The sequence below is a fragment of the Anomaloglossus baeobatrachus genome, chromosome 6 (assembly GCF_048569485.1).
Source record: "Anomaloglossus baeobatrachus isolate aAnoBae1 chromosome 6, aAnoBae1.hap1, whole genome shotgun sequence".
NCBI lineage: Eukaryota > Metazoa > Chordata > Amphibia > Anura > Aromobatidae > Anomaloglossus > Anomaloglossus baeobatrachus.
The window spans coordinates 93,623,994-93,646,066 of record NC_134358.1 but is presented as its reverse complement, the minus strand read 5'-3'; the positions used below and the strand labels follow the sequence as shown (position 1 = coordinate 93,646,066).

The 22,073-nt window shown below is 41.0% G+C and overlaps 1 protein-coding gene and 1 long non-coding RNA gene across 3 annotated transcripts in view; both read right to left on the bottom strand.

The window, feature by feature from the left end:
- Positions 1-1,868: 1,868 nt before the first annotated feature.
- On the bottom strand, positions 1,869-3,761 carry LOC142244080 (uncharacterized). Its single transcript, XR_012724434.1, has 2 exons — positions 3,008-3,761; positions 1,869-2,959 (listed from the first exon to the last, which is right to left on the bottom strand). It is a non-coding gene; the product is annotated as an uncharacterized LOC142244080 (long non-coding RNA).
- A 214-nt stretch (positions 3,762-3,975) lies between these two features.
- The window catches only part of MMP16 (matrix metallopeptidase 16), a 303,847-nt gene continuing 285,749 nt past the window's right edge, over positions 3,976-22,073 (bottom strand). For both annotated transcript variants that reach the window (XM_075353111.1, XM_075353112.1), the window contains 2 exons: positions 14,677-14,792; positions 3,976-8,591 (listed from right to left, as the gene is read on the bottom strand). In XM_075353111.1, the coding sequence (XP_075209226.1) occupies positions 8,257-8,591; positions 14,677-14,792 (451 nt within the window). In that variant the 3' untranslated portion in view covers positions 3,976-8,256. The remainder of the gene's footprint in view (positions 8,592-14,676; positions 14,793-22,073) is intronic.

The window sequence follows — 22,073 nt, the reverse complement described above, 5'->3', positions numbered from 1 at the left end:
AGAGGAGCTTTGCTAGGCGCTGTAATTCACAAGTACAGGGAATGAAAAAAGCAACTTATAATTCAATACGATATTGTTGCTATATTCAAACTGCAAATACCTACATGACTTCGGGGGAGGGATGTTAATCATTTTCTGTGTTTGTGTATTATATTGTACCTGGTTATGGAACATTACACATCAGCCAGGGCTGTGTAGATTATATCTTTTTTCTTTTAGGGGAGTTTTTGTAGTTTTGAGTAGTCGTCTCAATGAAAAGTGGCAGAAACAAATGATGCCCTGGAACTGTTTAAGTTACTTATTCAGACAGAAGGAACATCAGCCCCCTAGTGGTGGCAACAGACACTGAAGATGTACTTTTCTCATGACTTTTTTTTTTATTTTAAAAGCACAGTATTAGGGCACTTTACAGCATGGGGACACTGTTCTCCTATTAAAGGGTTTTCTCATAATAAAAAATGAATACAATTCCAAATGCTCTTATTAACAAGTTTCTTCTCTCAAACATGGTGAGATTTTTTTGAACACAATGGTATACTGTGCATTGCCTAAGTTATCATCCATCTCCGCAGTCTATTAGAGGTGGCATGTTTCCTAGGAAAGGAGAAAAGCACTTGCAACCTCTTTGGTATGGAGCTTGTATGCACTGCTCTGAAGTTCTCTGGATTGCTGCATCCTGCCAGTTTATACACACCTGCACTACACAGATGCTACAGAGACAAATGTACCTCTGCTTGTAGTATAGAACACTCAGTTTGGTTCCAGCAGCTCAGCTATGCCGCAGGCCTGAACTGTTGATCACCATCAGCACTTTGCACCCTGGCATGCAGATAGCCGGAAGGCAGGGGAGCGATGTGCTCCGGAAGAGAGATTATTGGAACCTTATTCGTAAATGTAATATGAAGTCTCTTCAGATAATTTATTGCATAGAAGCCTTGAAATCAAATTACAATGGTAGGTAAACCTTAAAACTAACAATTTCGAAGGTGTATGGAGCCTTTGTATATGTTCAATTTCGTAAAAATATAGCATGCGCTATTAGAAACCATATTACAAGTATTATCATAGATACATTACTTATATACAGTTTCAGTGCCATGTCTCATCATTCTGTCACACTCAGGCTGACAAGTGTCCAACACGGCATGTCAGATGTGCACCGACCAGCAAGTGTCTGGCGCACGGCGAAATACATGGGTATCAACAGGGATGGTAAAGGAGTAGGGAGCGGGCTATGGGTCACCTCCTGATAAAAATCTATGTCTTGTCCCTGAGCTCCCCTGACATCCCTATAGAAGTCCTTCCCCCTGTCGCCGTCACATGCCTAGTCTTTTACTGTCCCTCCACTCACCCTGGATAGTGACAAGGCCAGTGAGTATGGCAATGACACACAGGGAAGGATGACAAAAAGGGGAACATAGACAAAAGGGATAAACACACTTCACTACTGCAGCCGGATTCCAAGGCTGCAACCGACTCGACTTCAAAACGTGGCACTGCAACAGCTAAGCTCCAGCAGCATAACACCAGCAGCTCCAAGTGAACTTCTTCCTTCCATCCTTCCATGGTGGTCATAAACAGAATAAGATTTAATTACCGCCATCAGTTGATGGATCAGGTGACTATTTAAAGGAGATGGGAGTGGTCATAAGCCGGCTGCACCTAAGGTGAACTAATCAGGAGGTACTAGCAAGTAAAATGTCATTAACCCTTGCAAAACACATTTAAAATCATTGAGACACTTGTGACTCATATAGAGCCGTGTGGATCCCAAGATGCTCATGTCCATAGCTGTGTAATGTGCATGGCTGTAGAGGTTTTTAATGCAAAAGAAATAAAAAATACATATAAAAAATAGTAAAATCAGCTTGGAAAAGGATATTGTCTGCTATTTATTTGCAGCTTTATTTTTCTTTTAATTACAACACAATAAAACAATGGTAATTACAGAAGATGCAATAGTATAAAAGCCAATGATCCCTTCCCTTTAAGACACTTACAGCAGACAACCTGCCCTATCCCCAAACAGCCCTCCTTAAAGAGAAACCTAAAATAAATAGTAATAAATAGAAATGATTCACTGCACAGCCTTTACCACTTTGACTGACATGGAGAACACTTGTTTGAAAGCACAGAGGCTTGCAATCTAATTAAGCTGCCGGGAGCCTGTGCCACCAATTTTCAGAATAATGCAGTCACAGTGATAAAGCTTTGTAAACATGTTCTTTTTTCTTGGAAAACAAAAGTTGCCGTATTATGGAATACAATACAATAAAATTAAATTTAATAATGATTAAACAGTTATTGACCCATGTATCTTCGATAATTCAATATGGGGCATCACAAAAGTTGTTTCTTCTTTAACATTTTAAATAAATTTAATTTTTAACTTTATTTTCTGTGCAATGACTTTAGGTATTAAAATACGATTTATGCAAATAACATACTGTTTATGCATTGATTTCCAATATACCATGTAAATAGTCAGTCTAAGCACTACAGACGTTTTCCCGGTTATAGCTCACAGTCTCGATACACATTAGCACCAGTTATTCAGCTTCGCATTTGCACACAAATGAACTTTGTGTTTGTCCTTAAAAACAAAATCCAATATTTTATCTATCGGACCGTATGTGTGAAAAAAAATATACAGGAAATGTTATATTGTGACTTTTTATTAGAAAATAAATAACATAGTGAAACTTTCCATTTAATTTTTCACCATGTATACGATACTTTATCAACTTATTTGTCTTTTATTAGATATTGACCCTTGAGGGATGTAGATTTCTTTCGGTTTCTGCTTACCATTTAATGTTAAAAACTAAAAATACTGATTTTCTACTTTTCTCAATAATATCTTTATTTATAGGTTAATAATAGTTTTTATTAATAAAATAAGATAAATATTATTAAATCTGATCAATCAGAATACTTATTATTAGAGTTGAGCGAGTACCTAACTATTCATACTCGCGAGTACCTAACTATTAATACTCGCGAGTACCTAACTATTCATACTCAGGAAAAACTCGCAAAGTAACGAGTAATCCGAATGGCGTACTATTCGCAACTAGCATGAATAGGACTGCATTCGAGTTACTCGTTACTTTGCGAGTTTTCCCCTTTGACTTGCATTGCACACGCTATTCGGAATGAATACGAAACTATTAGACAGTACTCGTCATGAGTATAGGGCGTACGAATAGTTAAGTATTTGCTTAACTCTATTAATTTCCTCCCGGCAGCGGGGTTCAATGTGCAGGCGCCAGGCAGGATTCAAATGCAAGTAGGTTATAGCATTTTTTTTACATGAAAGGTTCCCTTTAAGCTTGCCATACAATTCCACTGATAATAGCTTGCCTCAATCTCTTACACCCTGTACAAATGAATGTTTGGGCTTGGCTCTGGTGAGCCTCCTTGTGTTCTGTATTGGTGGAGGGGTTGTGCTGCTGCCCGAGACTAATTTTCAGAGTGGGTGTAAAAAAGCATAGGGTGTTGAAACTAAATATGTCCAATCCTCAGATGATGATGTTGAGAGAGTGTCAAGAAGTCCCAACCAAATAAGACGGTTGGCCACTCTGGCCAAATTTGTCAGATTTGGATAATTTTATTCAATGTGTATTGGGGTCTTTAGGTAAGTAAAATGACAAGAGGAGAGAAAACACTAAATTTTCTGTTATCCAGGACAAAAAATATGGTTGGTACTAGTGTTGAGCGAGTAGTTAACTATTCGTACTCGCTATGCTGTTAGTGAGTACTGTCCGCTACTTGCATATTCGTTACGAGTAGCGGGTGCATTGTAAGTCAATGGGAAATACTCACTAACTAGCGAGTAACCCGAAAGCTGTACTTTTCGCTACTCGCATGAAAAATACGGCTTTCGGGTTACTCTCTACTTAGCAAGTATTTCCCATTGACTTACATTGCGCCCTCTACTCGTAACGAATATGCGAGGAGCGGACAGTACTCGCTAACAGCATAAAGAGTACAAATAGTTAACTACTCGTTTTACACTAGTTAGTACCATTTCCCCCTACAAAGTAATACAAACAAAGCCCTATATTTGTAGGTCATGGGCCAAATTGCTAAAATCTCCAAAACCACCACCACTATCTGTTGCCAAACGTGATGATGATGAAGCCAAAGGTACTCCACTAAATCCTATAACTAGGAGCGCCTGCATCAGTTACTATAATAGTGTTCCAGTGTGAGGCTCCTGGAAATCAACACCATTTTTTAGCAAAGTGACCCGGGGCAGTAAGATATTGGCACTGTTCCGAGTTAGGGTGTAAGATACACAATGTATTATAATCTGAGAGATAATAATGGTATATTACCACCAGAATCTCTAATAGAATTTTTGAAAATTACTTAAACGCTGCTAACATAATCTATTTTCACAGCACCTGAAGGTTTTCAGAGCATCCTAGATTTGTAGACCTGTTTTTAAATCTCCCACCCCTGCAAAAGATGCAAAAACATATTTTGAGATAGGAAAATTGTTCTTAATATTAACAACTATCTTCCTGGCATTATTTTAGCATCACTCAATCTATCATAAATCATTTACTTTTATATAGGTTTCCTTACGTTGACAATATTCCAAAATATTTTATCATAAATGCTCTAAAATTAATCAATCCTAATCTGAGTAAATAGGAGATGCAATGTTTAAAAATGAGCTGCTGTGCAAATCCGTTTTTACTAGGTACTGTACTATTCCATACCATGTTAACAATGCCTAGCTCCAATAAAAAGCCACACTGAAAAAAAGTTAAAAACTTTAGTATGTAAAACGGTAACAGGACTCCTTTTTACAGTAAACTATATATAAACTGACATTTTTCACCTAACAGACATAGAGCCCATATCAACAGCATATCAATATCAACCTTGGGGCCCCTTTGTTCTTCCCACGAGACAACCTCTACTCTCCCTACCTAGCGCTGTGTATAAGGACAACACATTCAATCTCTAAAATTAGGCTAAATAGTAGTGAGAAGAGCAAAGGATCGGCATTAATATCACTATTCTAGTAACATGCCCCTAGTATCTGCTGTGAAAAATTATTTTCAGTTAACTGGTTTTAATAAATAACTACCAAAACACAAATGAGAACCTGTCAGAACTCTTGACTGTCTACATCCATTACCAAAGTGTATGTTATTGGTTTCTTTATTATAATAAGGTGTTTTATGTGCACTTCATGTGCTGCAGTGTTTTAAGAAATACCTTTTGATCTGCAGCATCACATATACTACTGAGGTAGGACTTGTCTGGCTAGGGATCGCTTAATGATTCAAGAAGAGAAGAAAAAGAATCCAGCTCCCGCAGTAATCGTATATAATTCCGGACTTCTTATATTAAAAACATCTTGTAATTTCAACCATTAATAAAAACAAAAGAATCGCTATCCTTTGTGTTTCGAGCAGTTTGCTCTTACTCATTGGCTATGAGTAAAAGCAAACTGCTCGAAACTCGTAGGGCAGCGATTCTTATGCTTTTTTAATAGTTGAAATAAAAAGGATGTTTTTAATATAAGAAGTCTGGAATGCCATTATATACTATTACTGCGGGAGCTGGATTATTTTTCTTCTCTTCTTGAATACTTCACCTCAGGAACTTCTGTGCACCGCACCCGTTGCTGCATTAACCATTCAAACACTTGATGGACTGGTGAGCTGACTGCCCTCTCTTTTCATCTTATATATCACCTAATGATACCTCTTCTGGGCATGTTTAACAGTCTGCATACAACAAGCACTGATGGACCAATATGTAGGCTGTCAATCACCCTCCAGTGAGACATAATTTGAAAATTAGAGGCAGGACTAGTCCATAGAAAGATATGTCCTGCTCCATTAGAATACGTGTTGCTGCAAAATTAGGCTTCATTCTTTAAACACAGCATTAGTAAGCACATAAAACACTTATCGCATTAAAGACATCTGCACCCTTACCAATGTAGTGGCTGTTGGGGAACCTGATGGGTTACTTTTAAAAGAATGAATGCTTATTGAGTTTTACATCAAAAGAATAAAATGAGCTAAAGCTTAATCAACATATTTTTGCAAAAGATGCAATTTTTTTTATACACATTGTGGGACCGTAATGGGGTTTGTGACAACCCCTAAGTTAAGTATGTTTGCTCTAAGTCTACATGGCCTATACATTTAATCATAAAATATGTGTGATACTCTTCTACAACAGTTTGAATTATAAAGGAGAGGATTTTATTGTGTAAGAAATGGGCAGGAAGGTTTCCATTGACATACTCATATGTATATCTCCAGTAAGTGACATTGCAGGGATGAGGCAGCAATACAATGTGCTATATACTGTATGCCCACATAAGACATTTGTGTGCAAATTATTCCACCTAATCGTATACATATTTTCTTTAAAAATTCAAGTACTCTTGAATAAAAAAAATATGCTATATTGAAATGTGATTATATGCGCACTTCCTATGTGTTATAAATTTACTGGACAAAGTTAATTTATAAATGGTCATTCATTTTCAACTCGCATTCGCCATACATCTTAAGTATACGTTTCTCTTATTTAACATACGCTAAAAGTCAGAGGGCACAAGAGCAGGAATGGTGCTCTGTTTTACACAGCAAGCTTTCTATAAAATGACAAAGTCATGACAGTCAACAGGACACAATTTTGGATAAAGGCATACTGTTTCCTTGGAAAACACTCTGTTTCCTACACGCTTACTTTAAGCCAGCAGACCATACTGCAATTGCATTCAATATACCATCGTTAAGTGTTCATAGCATAGTGCTTGTAAAAGTATACTACTGCATAATGCAGTTGGAATACCTTCCACAGAGACATCACTTTTCTCTAGGAATAGCAACAAAAGTAAAATAAAGAGACCTAACGCTGGAGATCAGATGGAAGGATGAAAGCGATACGTTTGACAAGAAAATGCTTTGGTGCTACCTCTAGTCTTGTATGCTTCTGTTGAGGTTCCATCACCTCCTCGCCCTTTGAGAACTATAGTAAACATGCAAATAAAGGATAAATTATATTGATGCTCAAAGTATTCAGATCTTCCCTTAGTATTGTGCCAAGATGGAATCATATAAGGCGATTCTCACTTCTGTGCAACAATTGTGTTCTATAACATCTGTCCTACCATTTTTTATTACAGACCCACCTCCCTTTACATATCCTTCATTATATCTTTCTACAATAAAGCAGAACTAATTTAATCAAAATACTGAGTTCTGTATATTCCTATTAACTCTTTTTTACAGTAATTGTTCTGCACATTTATATCATTTAACTGACAAGCTGTCCTTGATACAATAGTGCTCAAAGGGTTACACAGTCATAATACTTGTTGCAATTTCCTTCACAACGGGACTGCCATCTTGCCGCAGCTCATAGCAATACACTTCGGAGACATTTTGCTTCCCGCCAAGCTTCCAAATGAGTGTTCCTGTGAGACCAAATAAGTGCCCTAGGCAGTTGATCAAATATGATGCAAAAATAAAAAAAAAAATGAAATAAAGTAAAGAAGTTTTTGTTCAGTATATTAATGACTAAAAATGTGTTCAAAACATTTTGGACAAAGCTCAGAAAAAGTTGTAAAAAACACAAAATGAATGTATCATTAAGGCTGTTACTGTATTGCAGATAATTTGGCCCCTTGTTTGTTGGGAAAAAAAATAGTCTGTCCAAACAGTCTCAAGGTCCCACGTCACGTTGTTCTCCCACAAGATCAGTTGTGGGCATCTAACTATTGCAGACAGAGAAACAATCCTCTTTGGAAACAAAGCTGTTTTGGGTCTTCACACTCTGTCGAAGGTTCATTATGGGTGATTCTTCGGTTGATTCGATGTTTTTTCAACTTGCAGCATAAAACTTTTCGAAGTGAATCTGCAGTATTCGATACTAGGATAATTTGAAAGCAAACTTGATTTTTTTCAGGATTTTTTTTCCTACCTCCTCATCGTTACGTCTGGACACAAAGTCTGCCTCCAGAGTGCAGAGGAAAGGGCTATAATTGAATGACAAAGAAATACAAAAACTGGAGGATTGGCAGAAACTGTATTTCATGGAAGCTCCCCAGAAGATTGAATCCCCACTCAAGTGCAGGACACAAAACCTCTTGGATTTGAAAGATCAGCCATATGACCCTGGCCCACAGATGTCTGTGTTAAGCTAGGGAACAGCATAATAGCTCTGATGTTTAATCTCAAGTAACCTCAAATTTCTACAACAAGAAGCCCTACATCACACCCACTCTTGCATAGAGCGTTTACAGTACAGTATGTGGCGGGGTGTTCCTTTCCTTTTGAATTGAAAGACGGTGTAAACCAAGACAAGGAGGCACAGGGCCAGGATACAAGGGATTACAATAGCTATGGCTTTCACAGTGCTGGCTGTGTTGTCTAGCTTCATGACAATGTCTACATCATCTTGACTACTGGTTCGATCTTTGTCTCGGTCAACTGTAGTCTCACATCCCATGTAATCTTTAAGAATTGACCGCGGGTATCCAGGTTCCACCTTCAATCTCTGGTTGTGAAACTTCCAGTAATCCATGCCTTTATAGAAGTAAGTGAAGCCTGAAAAGATATTAAAAACTACATTTGAAATACATTCTAATTCCAGAATCATATTATACATCACCGGTACAAAGCCGCTTTTTCAACACAAAACAAGTCAATTGTAACTTGCATTCTCAAGAAAAGCAAAGCCACAGAAACCAAAAACCAGTACAATGTAATGCATGGGTCTTATGTAATAAGCCCATTCTCTCTCGCATTATTCTGGCATTTGGCAAATATAAATAATTTTGGTTCCTAATTGACCTAATAAAGGAAAGGTTTATTTTGATTTCATGTAATATAGTGAGAAAAACCTGCAGATGTGTCTTTAGAGAGAGTGGATGGAAACTTCTGGTTTCAACTGTAATTTTTTTTCAGTTTTTTGTTTCAGACAGTGAATGCCACAAATAAAAAATATTATAAGGGTATGTGCGCACACTGCAGTTTTGTTTCTCCAGCGACAAACACACCCTTTGGCAGAAAATCGCACTTCTGGATGAAAAAATGCATAAAAAAATGCATGTGTTTTTGATGCATTTTGGTGCGTTTTTGCCCCTGCATTTTTTTAACATTGTCAATGGCAAAACGCAGGGGAAAACGCAGAAAAGTGACATGCTGCTTTTTCTGCAACTAAAGCGGCAGGCAAAAAAGAAGCAACATGTGCACAGCCTTTCGGATTTTTCATAGACTTTGCTGGGGAAGGTCATACATGCAGTTTAAGACCACAAACTGCACAAAAAAAGCAGCAAAAATGCAGTAAAAAAAGCAGCGTGTGCACAAGACCTAAGGATTGCTTTTAAGGTTTATCCAAAATAAAAAATAAATAAAACAAAAAGCAATTGAAGAGTTGCATGCACATCAAAATGGTCCTAGTAGATTCTATTTTTTTTTTTTTTTAAATAAAAGTAAAGTAAAAGTTATATTTCTCAGAATATGTTTCCTCTCCTCTCCCCCTCAAAAAAAGATAAAATTTGTAGTAAAAAGAGATTTTCTGCTGCAAAATTAGCAGCAAAACAATGCATATGTATTGGAAATCATCGTAATTGTATCGAACTGCAGAATAAAGGTCACAAGTTAATTATATGGCATGATGAATGCTAAAAAATGTACGGTAACTATAAAAAATCCACCAGATTGTTTTTTATTCATCATAAGTACAAAAAGATGGATTAGAAGGTAATAAAAAATTATATATAACCAAAAATATACCAGTGATAGCTACAGTTTGTCCCACAAAAAATAAGCCCTAAAGCCTGCTTTACACACTTCAATAAATCCTTCAATCCGTCGTCGGGGTCAAGTTGTAAGTGACGCACATCCGGCATCGTTCATGACGTGTTTGCGTGTGAAACCTACATGCGATCGATATTGAACGAAAATACGGTGATCGCATACACGTCGTTTATTCCTCATACATTGGACGTTTGGTAGTACGAAACTAGTGAATTGTAACGTGTGACATCCCTCATACGATTTTGGTGTCTGATGCTATGTGCGCAGGTGTGCGCTCTGCACCGCAGCTTAAAAAAGGTCCGCTTCAGAGCGCAGCTGAAAAGCTGCGTTCTGAAGCGCCTCACAATGTCTGTCATGCACTAATCTCTGTCAGTCCGTCACTATCTCTGTCCCTCTCTCTCTGTCCATGTCAGTCTATCCCTCTTACCCCCTCTCTCATATACTCACCGATCCCCGATCTCCAGCGCAGCGCTGCACGGCATTCACACTGCTCCGGCGGCTTTTACTGTTTTGAAAAAGCCGGCCGCCCATTAAACAATCTCGTATTCCCTGCTTACCCCGCCCACCGGCGCCTGTGATTGGTTACAGTGAGACACGCCCCCACGCTGAGTGACAGGTGTCACACTGCACCCAATCACAGCAGCCGGTGGGCGGGTCTATACTGTGTATTGAAATAAATAATTAAATAATTAAAAAAAACGGCGTGCGGTCCCCCCCAATTTTAAAACCAGCCAGATAAAGCCATACGGCTGAAGGCTGGTATTCTCAGGATGGGGAGCTCCACGTTATGGGGAGCCCCCCAGCCTAACAATATCAGCCAACAGCCGCCCAGAATTGCGCATACATTATATGCGACAGTTCTGGGACTGTACCCGGCTCTTCCCGATTTGCCCTGGTGCGTTGGCAAATCGGGGTAATAAGGAGTTATTGGCAGCCCATAGCTGCCAATAAGTCCTAGATTAATCATGTCAGGCGTCTATGAGACACCTTCCATGATTAATCTGTAAGTGACAGTAAAAAAACACACACACCCGAAAAAAATCCTTTATTAGAAATAAAAAACACAAACACATTCCCTCATTACCAATTTATTAACCCCCGACAAACCCTCCATGTCCGGCGTACTCCACAGTCCTCCAGCGTCGCGTCCAGCTCTGCTGCATGGAGGTGACAGGAGCAGCAGAAGACACCGCCGCTCCGGTCACCTCCACGCAGGTAATGAAGACAGCCGCGCGATCAGCTGAGCTGTCACTGAGGTTACCCACTGTCACTGGATCCAGCGGTGGATGCAGCGGTGGCCGCGGGTAACCTCAGTGACAGCTCAGCTGATCGCGCTACTCACCTCAGTTGCTGACTGGAGCTGACCGGAGCGGAGGTGAGTAGCGCGATCAGCTGAGCTGTAACTGAGGTTACCCGCTGTCACTGGATCCAGCGGTGGCCGCGGGTAACCTCAGTGACAGATGAGCTGATCGCGCGGCTGTCTTCATTACCTGCGTGGAGGTGACCGGAGCGGCGGTGTCTTCTGCTGCTCCTGTCACCTCCATGCAGCAGAGCTGGACGCGACGCTGGAGGACTGTGGAGTACGCCGGACATGGAGGGTTTGTCGGGGGTTAATAAATTGGTAATGAGGGAATGTGTTTGTGTTTTTTATTTCTAATAAAGGATTTTTTCGGGTGTGTGTGTTTTTTTACTGTCACTTACAGATTAATCATGGAGGGTGTCTCATAGACGCCTGACATGATTAATCTAGGACTTATTGGCAGCTATGGGCTGCCAATAACTCCTTATTACCCCGATTTGCCAACGCACCAGGGCAAATCGGGAAGAGCCGGGTACAGTCCCAGAACTGTCGCATATAATGTATGCGGCAATTCTGGGCGGCTGTTGGCTGATATTGTTAGGCTGGGGGGCTCCCCATAACGTGGAGCTCCCCATCCTGAGAATACCAGCCTTCAGCCGTATGACTTTATCTGGCTGGTTTTAAAATTGGGGGGGACCGCACGCCGTTTTTTTTAATTATTTATTTCAATACACAGTATAGACACGCCCACCGGCTGCTGTGATTGGGTGCAGTGTGACACCTGTCACTCAGCGTGGGGGGCGTGTCTCACTGTAACCAATCATAGGCGCCGGTGGGCGGGGTAAGCAGGGAATACCAGATTGTTTAATGGGCGGCCGGCTTTTTCAAAACAGTAAAAGCCGCCGGAGCAGTGTGAATGCCGTGCAGCGCCGGGGAACGGGGATCGGTGAGTATGAGAGAGGGCTGCTCAATTCAGTCACTCAGGGGATTAGCGGTCACCGGTGAGCCCTTCACTGGTGACCGCTAATCAGGGCGCGACACAGACAGAGCCACAGCATGACAATGAAGTCGGGTGAAGTTCACCCGAGTTCATTCTGACAGTGCGGCTCTGTCTGTGTCTGCTGTCATCTGCCATTCAGCTCTGCTACATGGCTGTCTGTGGCTGCTGTTAGCGGCCATGTAGCAGAGCTGAATGGCAGATGACATAGTAAAAACGCATCCCTACACATTACACACGCTTGTCAAGTCAATAAATAAAAAAAAAAAGGGTGCCCGATGCATACGTCACGGAACACATGATCTAAAGGATCGCACACAAAATTGATCAATTTAACATAGACTACTAACGCACGTGTGACAGCAAATGAACGACCTACGTGCAATCTCATTCAATCGCATATGCGACCTGGGCGTGTCACATCGCATACGAGATCGCATCCCTAATTGTAAGGTGTAAAGCTGGCTTAATACATCTCTGTCTAAAGGAAAATAAAAGGGTTATAGGTTTAAGAGCATGGCAGCCATAATCATAAGGACCCATATATGAGAACTCATTTGTGCAGCAAAATAAATGGAGTAGAATTTAAAATTTAAAATACAATGGTAGGTTTGCGGTTTTTATCTTAGTCTTCCCATAGAGAATTAATAGAAGTGGATTAATAAGTTATATGTAACCTAAAATGATGCAACTGACAAATACAACTCATGCTGCAAAAAAATAAGACATTACAGCTATTTGAGCCAATTTGGGGCTATTAGAACAAGGGTGTTATTTGCCTTTGTTATTAGAGATGAGTAAGGCTAGTTTCACACTTGCGTTGAACGGTATCCGTTGCATTGCGTTGTGTGACGGATGCAACGGATGTGTTGCATATAGTGGCACAACGGATGCAACGGATGCTGCAAAACAACACAATTCGTTTTGTTTTTTTACAGTTACCGTCGGCAGACTACTGTGAACGATCAGCCGATCACTCACAGTAGCCGGCCGCCGGGTGATCAGCCGATCACTCACAGTAGCCGGCCGCCGGGTGATCAGCCGATCACTCACAGTAGCCGGCCGCCGGGTGATCAGCCGATTACTCACAGTAGCTGGCCGCCGGGTGATCAGCTGATCGTTCGATCGCCGACAATGTGTGCGGGGGTGCGGGGGCGGAGCGCGAAGTGGGTGGAGCCGAGCGGGGCCATGGCTGAGGACGTCAGTGCCACGGGGACTGCATCGCTGGGGGACAGGTGAGAGTGTGTGTGTGTGTGTGTTTTGTGTGTGTTGTGTGTGAGGGAGGGAGGGAGGGAGCGGAGCCGAGCGGGGAAGTGTCGGGCTCCCGGCACACGTAACCAGGGTTCCTTGGTTACCCGATGTGTACCCTGGTTACGGGTGGAGGGAGCCAGAGAGAGCATGCGCAGTGAAATCCAAAGGATTCCGCTGCTCAAAATAACGTTACATGCTGCGTTCCTTCCGCCCGACGCAGCGTCAAAATAACGACGCTGCGTCGTCTGGCAGATGCAATGCTGACACTTGCGTTACAGTGCGTCATCCAAACAAGTCAATGGAGAATAGCGCAGTGCGTTAACGGACTGCGCTATTCTCCATAGTGACGGACTCCGCTGAACGCAAGTGTGAAACTAGCCTAAACTAGGGCAAGGCAAAACTTGAATTCTCCTGTTCACGCAAATTTTACTTGGAAATTCATTTTGCATAGAAGTTATTCTCTGCAAATTTAATGTCCCTTATTATTGTCTTGGGTCTCTTTGAAATCCAGAGCATAATAAACATAAAATATAAAAAATAAAAAAAATTCTTGTACTCCACATACCGCTCATCTCTCTACCCCCTCTGCATCTTCTGTTCTCCGCCACTCATGCTTTCTCTAACCGTGATTTGTGCGCATGTGCAGAATCATCCCGGGTCTCATCAAAGCCGTAATTACTGGGATGGTTCACAACAAAAACTGGACAGATGTCGGTGAACAGTGCAGGGGCCAGTGAACAGTGCAGGGGCCGGTAACGAGAACAGGGGCCGGTGAAGAAAACAGGGGCCGGTGAAGAGAACAGGGGCCGGTGAAGAGAACAGGGGCCGGTGAAGAGAACAGGGGCCGGTGAAGAGAACAGGGGACGGTGAAGAGCACAAGGGCCGGTGAAGAGCACAAGGGCCAGTGAAGAGAACAGGGGCCAGTGAGCAACACAGGGGCTGGTGAGGAGTGTAGGGGCTAGTGAAGAGCGCAAAGGGCGGTGACTACTGCAGGGGCCGGTGAAGAACGCAGGGGCCAGTGAGGAGCACAGGGGCCAGTGAGGAGCGCAGGGGCCAGTGAGGAGCGCAGGGGCCAGTGAGGAGTACAGGGGCCAGTGTAGAGTATAGGGGACAGTGAAGAGTATAGGGGCCAGTGAGGTGTACAGGGGCCAGTGAGGTATACAAGGGGCCAGTGAGGTATTCAAGGGGCCAGTGAGGAGTGCAGAGACCAGTGATTTTCATGGATCATTGGTTAATGTGAACCTATTATTTTTAGCCCTTCTAGTGAGATGTAACAATCAGTATGTAACGAACAATATAAACCTTCTCACCATTATACCTACCATTCTCTTTGTCAACAAATGCTCCTTCGGGTGATTCTGGTATTCCTTTCCATATAGTAATGGATTTGGGGTAACCAGGGTCCATAACTCTCATTTCTTCATTATATCTCCAGTACCTGAAACACAGTAGCTTAAATTTACATTTACGCTTTCATGTAGTCCTTAAAAGGTCAGAAATGTAAAAAAACAAACTAATTGTCTTTTATAAGTCGAAGCCTAAAGGCCCATTTACACATAACGATATTGCTAACGAGATATCGTCGGGGTCACGGTGTTGGTGACGCACATCCGGCCTCGTTAGCGATGTCGTTGTGTGTGACATCTTTTTGCGATCAGTAACGATTGCAAAAAGGTGTCAATTCGTTCGTTGTGTACACGTCATTCATTTTTAAAAAAAAATCGTTCCTCATTTGAAACGCAGATTGTTTGTCGTTCCTGCGGCAGCACACATCGCTATGTGTGACACCGCAGGAACGAGGAACATCGTACCTGTGGACGCCGGCAATGAGGAAGGAAGGAGGTGGACGGGATGTTACGGCCGCTCATCTCCGCCTCTCCGCTTCTACTAGGTGGCCGCTTAGTGACGCCGCTGTGACGCGGAATGAACCTCCCCCTTAAAGGAGAGATTGTTCGGCGGCCACAGTGACGTCGGTGAACAGGTATGTGCGTGTGACGCTGCCGTAGTGACATTGTTCGCTACGTGAGTGATCTCCCCGTGACGCGCCACCGATGTAGGTGGGTGCTATCGCTAGCGACATCGCTAGCGATGTCGCAGCATGTAAAGCCCGCTTTAGTCAAGTTATTCTAAACATCACTGGAAAATGCTAAATGTTTTATTAGGTAATAGTATCTCATTATTATAATACAAAGGGGTATTCTCAAGTTGTAAAGATATCCCATGGAATAGGGGATAATGTCCCAATCACGGGGTCCGCCTGCCGGGACCCCCACCAATTCGAGAACCAGGGCTCTTTACAGCCATGTGTGAAGGATAGGTGACAAGCATGGGCACTACTCATCTCTATTTACTATACATGATAGTAGATAAAGATGAGCCCACCTTTACCTTTTAGCAAATTGGCCTCTAATTTCTTACCATACAAATTTAAACCCATCATAGTGACAAGTGAACTAAACTCATTGGTTATTCCAAGTTACCAAGTTTTTATATTACCAACACTTAGGTGATAAATGGCAGAAAAAAAAGACTGCATGTTCAAAAGTGCAGTCAGTTTTTTTGTGTAGATTATGGAGTCATGTCCTCTGACTGTGCACCCCTCCCCCATTTGCCACAGGTTATTTTATTCTCTATAGAAGGTTCCTGCTTGCCCATACACATGAAGGTTTATCACTCAGAGAGAGGCGCTAGAGTAGGTCCCCAGTAAAGGAGATATGCCTTGATGTGGCTACTGGGCAGGTATAGAAATGGCCATTTTTGTATGCTAAATATCTCAATTTTTTTCTTAGATGTCCTTTACCAGTAATGCATGTCTATATTCTTACATTCATGGATTGCATGCTTTAGCTTTACAGAGTGCAACATCTTTTTTTGTTATAATTCACAGATAATTCGTAGATCGCTGGAGACCTGAACACTAGGATTCCCATGACTGGATATTTCTGGCTGACCCCCAGACTTTGAATTGAACAGCAGAGGTCATTTTTGACTGCTGCACCGTTGGGGAGACTTTTGCTTTCCATTCTCAGGAAAAAGAAGGTGAAGATCCAGCACCATATAAAACTCAGAGTTTCTTCTTTATTTGATCATTTAAAATCAGGGGGAAAAAAGGGGGATACACCATCTCCAATAAGAACGTGACTCACAAGACGCATTTCGAACACATTGGTGTTCTTGATCACTACTTGATCATTACTTCATGGGGACACCGGCTACAAGTTTCCATGCATCTGCTTATTGGAACCTGTTGGGCCTTTCCTGGACTTTTTGGACATCCGAAGGGGTTAGCTGATACATAAGCACTATATTTATTTTTCCATTCTTAGGGTCACAGATGTCCCAATACAGTCCCCCAGCAATCAACAGGCTATCACCTATTATGCGCATGGGTGATAACTTCTAATCTTTGGATAAACCTTTTAACCCCCTTGGAAGTATGATATGTACATAGTGTATAGTACATTACGCAACAAACAATTATACAACATAGACCTCTCTACTTATACAAATGGCTGACTGAGTCTAGTCATTCTATTCGACTGTTGAAGAAAGCCAAGTACACATCTCTTGCAGTCCAAGGAAGAATGAATGGATGTTGCAAGTTTTTAATGATTTAACAGATATTAATGGTATTGCAGATCTATAGTATCACAGCTCATAGTTTGCCACCAAAGAATCAAAAACATAAAAAAAGTAACCATATTTGAGAAAAAATATAAAGAGTCTACTCTTACAGGCATTGATTTGTGAAGATCAGTTATTACCTAACCACCAGATTGGCAATACGTCAAAGATCGATGGGTGTCCCACCTCTCTGATCTGAACCAATACAGAATGGGGAACTTTTCTCCCCATTGTAAAGGAGCGACACTGCTCATGTCCGACAGTACCCCATTTATTCTCTATGGTCAGCTTATCATTGTGCTCAACTTTTTCCATGAGCTCCGCAGAGAATGGATGGTGCGGTGGTCAGGCATGTGTATGGCCGATCCATACTAATGAGTATAAACGTTCCTAGTTCTGATTAGTGGGAGCTTCAGCGTTCGGACCCCCACCAATCACTTAACCCCCTATCCTGTGAATAGGGGATCATTTACCTTTACTGGATAATCCCTTAAAGATAATTATGTTTTCCCTCTGTGTTATCTAATACAAAAAGCTGAAATTGTGAGACAAATCCATCATTCCTGCAAGCTGGGACACTGATGAGCTGAGGCGGTGAAGTGCTGTTTGAAGTCTCCTGTGATACCACACACTATTTTTGGAAAGCGTGTGATTGCTGAGTATGATAATTAGAACTAAAAAAATGATTATCTTCACCATAATGACTCTTCAAAAGGAATCAACAACTGCATAGATAGCTACTTCACACGCCAATAAATACTTATTACTCTAGACGGAAATTAAGTCAAGGCATCTGGGTGATGTATGGAACAACTTGATCTAATGAAGAGATGTAAGATTATCTTGTCTCCTATGTCTATGTCATTCTGGGATTACTGCATGAAATGCCAAACCACACACAGGTTATATGGGAAATTATCAGTAAATAGAGCACTGATGATCAGTATAGAGTAGAAGTGCACATAATAACCTACCATATAAAATGGGCTTAAATTAACTACTATCCCAGACTATGATGTTAAACTCAAGGGAACTGTTTCTGACACCTGTATAAGTAGGCCATGTAGTTTCCCTTAGTTCCGACGATATCCCAATAACAGACATTATTAATTAGTGTTGTGAAATTGGTCACCAATGGCATTCCTGAACTTAATCACCAAAATCTCGGCTACCATCCTCATTTCCAGTATCAGCATTCCAGGTTCTCCTAAGATCTCCTTTTTCTCAAAGCTGGTGGCAAAATGAGGGTAATATAGTATAATAAGAGTATCAGAATTATAAGGCAATGTTACAAGGAGGTTTTGGCCAGCATTTTCAATTTTCATGGCAGCATCAGGATCTGTAGAAACTCCAGATCCATGCACTCTGCCTTCTAAATTCTCTGATGTTTGTGATCAGCGCAGGGCGATTCAGACATCAACATTACAGTATGCGAGTCTGTTTGTTAATCTCCTTTAGTTGCATGTTATGGGAGAGCTAGTCATATTCACTCCACTCCTATATATTTACTGCCAGTTATAGATTGTCTATACTAGTCTGGAGAGGTGGTTTGATCTACACTTACTGGTGGTTGTTGTGAGCATTTGTGGTGTTAACCCTTGTTGTCCTTTTGTTGCTGCCTTACTTCTCTTGCTTTTCTCCTTATTTTTCTTAGTGCTTGTTCCTGTAAATTTGCAGTGTGTCTGAGTTCCTTTTTTACCAGTCTGTTTAAATTTGTGTTTCCATCACACTCCTGCCCCTTCCTTCCCGAGAGGGAGGCACAGGTAACAGATTACCTCTGGTCAGGAGTATAGGAGGCATGAGACTCCTGCATCTCCACCATTAGGGGTAACCCTGAGGGATAGACTAGGAGGGACAGTACTGGAGCATTGACGGACAGTATAGGAGCCCCCTGTTCTTCGCTATTCTACAGGCAAGAATAAAAAGAGCATTATATTTCTTGTCCTAAATTTTGGTGTCCAGTGGCTACCCTCTATTTCCCACCTGTTCGGACTCTCTGGAGAAAGGAGCTTTTAAAGCCTCATGACATATTTTGGTGGCATCCATCTTCATCCAACCATCTTTCATTGGCAAAAGTTATGTCCAATCAATATGATTAGAATTTCTAGACAAATCACTTTGCTCAATGCACCAAACACCTCATCACGAAGAGGTATATTACATAACTTCATGTTCTCTCCTGGCAAGGTTGCCAACTTGACTTTATTTTTTTTTGGGACATCTCCTTAAAGAAATCACGGACAGACAATATTTTTTATGGGCATATTGGAATACTGTTTGGCTTTATTATTGTCATATCTTCTGGTTCTGATCGGCTTTATTATGGTCATACTTTCTTGTTCTGATTAGGTTTATTATTGTCAGATTTTCTGGTTCTGATCGGGTTTTTTATTGCCATATCTTCTGGTCCTGATCGGCTTTATTATTGCCATATTTTTTTGGTTCTGATTGGGTTTATTATCCTCATATTTGTTGGTTCTGATTGAGTTTATTATTGTCATATTTTTTGGTCCTGATTGGTATAATTATTGTCATATTTTCTGGTCTTGATTGGGTTTATTATTACATCCAATCATGCTGTTGTTACCCCCAGTTGGAGCCGTTTAAACATTACAAATGGCTCGCACTGGGCTGAGCACCGAGTGTACCCGAGCACAGCGATGCTCATGCAAGTGATGTTCATACATTAAATGGCAGAGAAAAGACAGTACATAGGAGATGCACACACCGTAAAATAAATCATATACGGTATATATTCTAAAATTCAAAACTTTATTATATGCCAAAGGGAATATATAAAAACATGAATTAGTATAACATAACGCCACAGCTTTATTTCCAAGTGCCATTCCAGCACACAGATCAGGTATGGGTAATTTTCCTTGCTCTCTTATTGGTTTTATTTGATTTTTCATTGCTGTTCTGTATCTTAGACACTATCTTGTTATCTATCAGCCATACAGGTTTATGCTCGTCCATGAGGTTCATTGGTTTATTATAACCCTGAATTTCCACAAGGCTTCCGCTAATCATTTTTCATTGAGGTTTCTCTACTTTGTCAATTGGCCGGTTTCTTGACTACTTTTACCTATTGTGGTTATAGGCAGTGTCACTAAGTATTCATGTTTTTATCTATTCCTTTTGGTATATAATAAAGTTTGAATTTTAGGATATACGGTATATGATTTCTTTTTCAGTATGCGCATCTCCTATGCACTGTCTTTGCTATTCCACATATGATTTACCGTACTTGATGGTGCACCCTTTTCTAGTATTAGGCTATGTGCACACGTTGCTTTTTTGTGTGCACATTTTCTGCACATAAAAAAGCATGTTTTGGCAACAAAAATGAAGCATAAAAAAGAGCATTTTTTATTGCGTTTGTGTGTTTTTTCACATGCAGTTTTTCAAGCTTTTTTTTTTGCAATTTTTTTTTATTGCGAGGGCTCGCGCGCTGTACCCCTGAAATCGCTGCCGGGTCTCCGGCTGATGTTACAGCTGGGACCTGGCTCTTATTGCCCAGAGCGGTGCCCGCACCACTCCCGGCAGTTCAACCCCCTGAAATGCGAAACTTTCAATGCGATCGCAGCATTCAGGAAGCAGGGAGTGGAATTGCTTACCTCTCCCTGGTGATTGGGTCCCTGTAATGCGATCACAGGGACATGAATGCTGTCATGGTAACCCTTGTTCTTCAGCATGACGACCTGGGGTTACTTAGCTACAGATCGCCTCACAGACCATGCCATGTAATCCATCATAGTGATAAAGCACTGCAGTGGATTATAGAAACGCAGGAAAAAAAGCAGAAAGAATTGACATGCTGCTTCTTTTTTCTGTAACAAAATCTGCAATGAAAAAAGAAGCAGTGTGCGCACAGCAAGTCAAGATTGTCATAGACTTTGCTGGCATGTGTTTTTTCTTGCCGTATTGATTAAAATCTCATAGCCTTACAGCAGTGCATCTGCTCTTTACATTTACATGGTTTGCATACGTAAAGGACCTGAACTCCGAACCCAAACTCTGTTTTTTGTAAAGTCTGTGTTTGATACAAACACCGAACCTTGAACACTGAACTCCTCTCTACTCAGAGTCTACTGGTCAGAGTAACCGCTCCTTGCACCTTCCGGTGAATGTTGCTTCCTAGAGGGATTAGTGAGCTGGATATTTCTCTTTTTATGCATTTGTCAGAGTGACCAGTATACAACTATCACCTGTAACTAATCTGTACATGATGCTTACGATCCGTACCTCTGTTTTGTCCTGAAAGGAGATAGACTCTCACCTTACCGCCTACCATTCCCTGCTCATCCTATGCTTCCAGTTACTACAAACCTAAAATAATAGTAAAAAATAAATAAATTCTGCCCCTCATTCATTCCAAAAAAAGTCAAATTTTTGCTTTACATCTACAACATACTATACAAATGAAATTCTTCTAACTTCCGACAATTTTTTTTTTTTTTAGCTTTGGGTGAATAGGGAATTCCAGGTGGTCCTTAATCAGGTTCATTGCTTGTATAGCTTGACAACCCCCCATTGTGTCACATTTCTGGTTGCTTATTTAGTCCCTGTGCTTTTCTTTAATACTTTTCTCTAAAAGAGGACCTGGACCTAATTCATTCACACTGTAATTTACTACTCTCAGTTTTGAAAGGATTGGCAATATGAAAGAACACGGACTATTTTGGAACATAATGAAAAATGTCCCTTGCGGGTGTAAAATAATCACATTGCAGAATAACATTAATGCTTTTCCAAATACCAGAATATATTAACGACAACAAGAATTTGCTGAGCAACATCTTTAAATCTAGTAAGGGCTTACATATTTTAATTTCCATTACTTCTGCACCAAACCACAGGATCTTGCTCAATATATTGCAGGAAAGAAATTCTGAAATATTTTACTCCGACATAACTAATAGATTAAATGTTCAAACTAGAAAAAAAAAAAGTCTAAAACTCTCCTGTGCCTGTCAAATTGCCTTCCAATGCGTTCCCGTAATTTAAATCACTTTCTATCAGCAGCTGCCCACCACCATATAAGCTCCATTGCCGCAGGCAAAATACATGACAAATTCTTTTTCCAGCATTA